Source organism: Sphaeroforma arctica (assembly GCF_001186125.1).
Source record: "Sphaeroforma arctica JP610 unplaced genomic scaffold supercont1.5496, whole genome shotgun sequence".
Taxonomy (NCBI): domain Eukaryota; class Ichthyosporea; order Ichthyophonida; genus Sphaeroforma; species Sphaeroforma arctica.
Window position 1 is genome coordinate 1 of NW_014035062.1, and position 1,950 is coordinate 1,950.

The 1,950-nt window shown below is 43.4% G+C and overlaps 1 protein-coding gene across 1 annotated transcript; it reads right to left on the reverse strand.

The window, feature by feature from the left end:
• Positions 1-722: 722 nt before the first annotated feature.
• Positions 723-1,916, reverse strand: SARC_15030 (hypothetical protein; the record flags this gene model as incomplete). The annotated part of the gene is made up of 3 exons (XM_014290839.1): positions 723-866; positions 1,176-1,248; positions 1,864-1,916. Coding segments are annotated over 3 exons (270 nt in total), but the record flags the coding sequence as incomplete, so codon positions are not given.
• Between the last annotated feature and the right edge of the window lie 34 nt (positions 1,917-1,950).

The following is a 1,950-nucleotide window of genomic DNA, read 5'->3' on the forward strand; positions in this document are numbered from 1 at the left end:
CCACCCATGCATAACGTCATTGTTGTGGGTAGACCTCCCAGGGATACCCATGCACAACGTCACTGCTGTGGGTAATCCTCCCAGGGCCACCCATGCATAAAGTCATTGTTGTGGGTAGACCTCCCAGGGATACCCATGCATAACGTCACTGTTGTGGTGCACGTACCCATTATAGCCCACAAAGCGGGAGCCTGGTTCAATGCTGTATAAACACATATATACACGCATACACAGACACAGACAGAGACAGAGACACACACACATATATGTATTTATATATATATACATACAGATGTAGATATAGATATAGATATACAGAGGTCTATTCCCATATAAATCAAACGCAAGTGTTAAACTCTGAAGCAGAAACTACAACCCAAGCACTCATCCCATAAATCTGGCATACATCGACTAACTCGGATAGACGAGTTTTTATCGCCTCTTCCGGCCCAATAACTTTGTGGTATCCGACGCCTTTGCCTGATTCTAAAATTAGAATAAATATACAAAAAGGGATATCGGTTGGTATGAAGTCGTTGAAGTGGATTGTACTTGTTTAAGAAGAATAAAAAGGCAGATGCACAATGCCGAGAAAACAAATCATACAAGAAGCTGAATATATATTATATATATAGACATATACAAATACAAATACATATACCTATATATATACATATATTTATACATCACAAACAGAGCCCCACATGCAAGCACTACCTTACCTTCTAATATTCTATCTAACGCCGTCACGGCACCCGATGACGAGTCCTCGTCTTCGCGCACACACCGTTCGATGATCTGACTCAGCAGCCCCATCTTGCCCATCTGCTCCACTACTAAATGTTTCATTGCTGTTTCGCTGTTGCCTGTTATGAATTTTGGAGCCCACGCCAGAAAAAATCAGGTCGAGTAAATGGGAATCAAGGTTAGAACAAACGGGGTGATGGGAAGAAAATAGGGTGGATTAAAATGGGAATCAGTGTTAGAACAAGCAGGGTATGGGTACTAGGACTCAGACGATTCATCGAGATTTCACTATTGCGTATAACAGAGTGGTCACACAGTCAGACAATTAGGTCGATCGAATTTGTATTGGCGCCAGAACGGATAGAATTTCAATATACATGGTTGACATAAAAATAAATGCTTGACTTAAATATACATGGTTGACTTACAACTAATGGTTTCCATGATTAAATCGTAGCCCACGGATTCCTCTTCCAGCTCCATAAATGTTTTAAATGTTTCCTGCGAAATGGATTAGGGCGGGGTGGTTGAGAAGCGATACATATGGGGTGTATGTTAGTGGTGATCGTAAGTGGTTATGCCTTATTGGGGTATGTAAGTGGTAATCTTAAGTGGTTACGCCATATGGGGGGGGGTTCTTATGTGCTTATAGGCACTCAATACTTCCAGATGTTGTGGCCGGAGCCTTCAGAAACGGATGCGATGCCGTACAATCGGTGTCAACAGTCACTCAGATCTACATACACACCTACACGTACACACACGAACGAATGCACACACACAAACGAACACATGCACACACGAACACACGAACACACACACACGCACTAGAGTGCGTATCGTTGCAATTGAACTAGGTCACAGATACATATCCATGCAGGCGAACCTCTGCACATGAAGCCACTTCGAATAGCTCACTAAACCAATCCTCACACGACGAACCGCACGTATGGTGTACGCTACTGTACGCCACTTCGAATAGCTCACTAAACCAATCCTCACACGACGAACCGCACGTATGGTGTACGCTACTGTACGCCACTCCGATACGAGCTAGCAGTGCCGTTGCCTAGCAATCATACAAAAACAAAACAACCCGCAAATGATCATACATACCTCGTTCTCTTTCAGGTAGAATAGGATTTTGGTTGGTGCGACCAGTAGCATTTGCTGCAGAGGGCAGTGTGGGGTATGACATGAAAG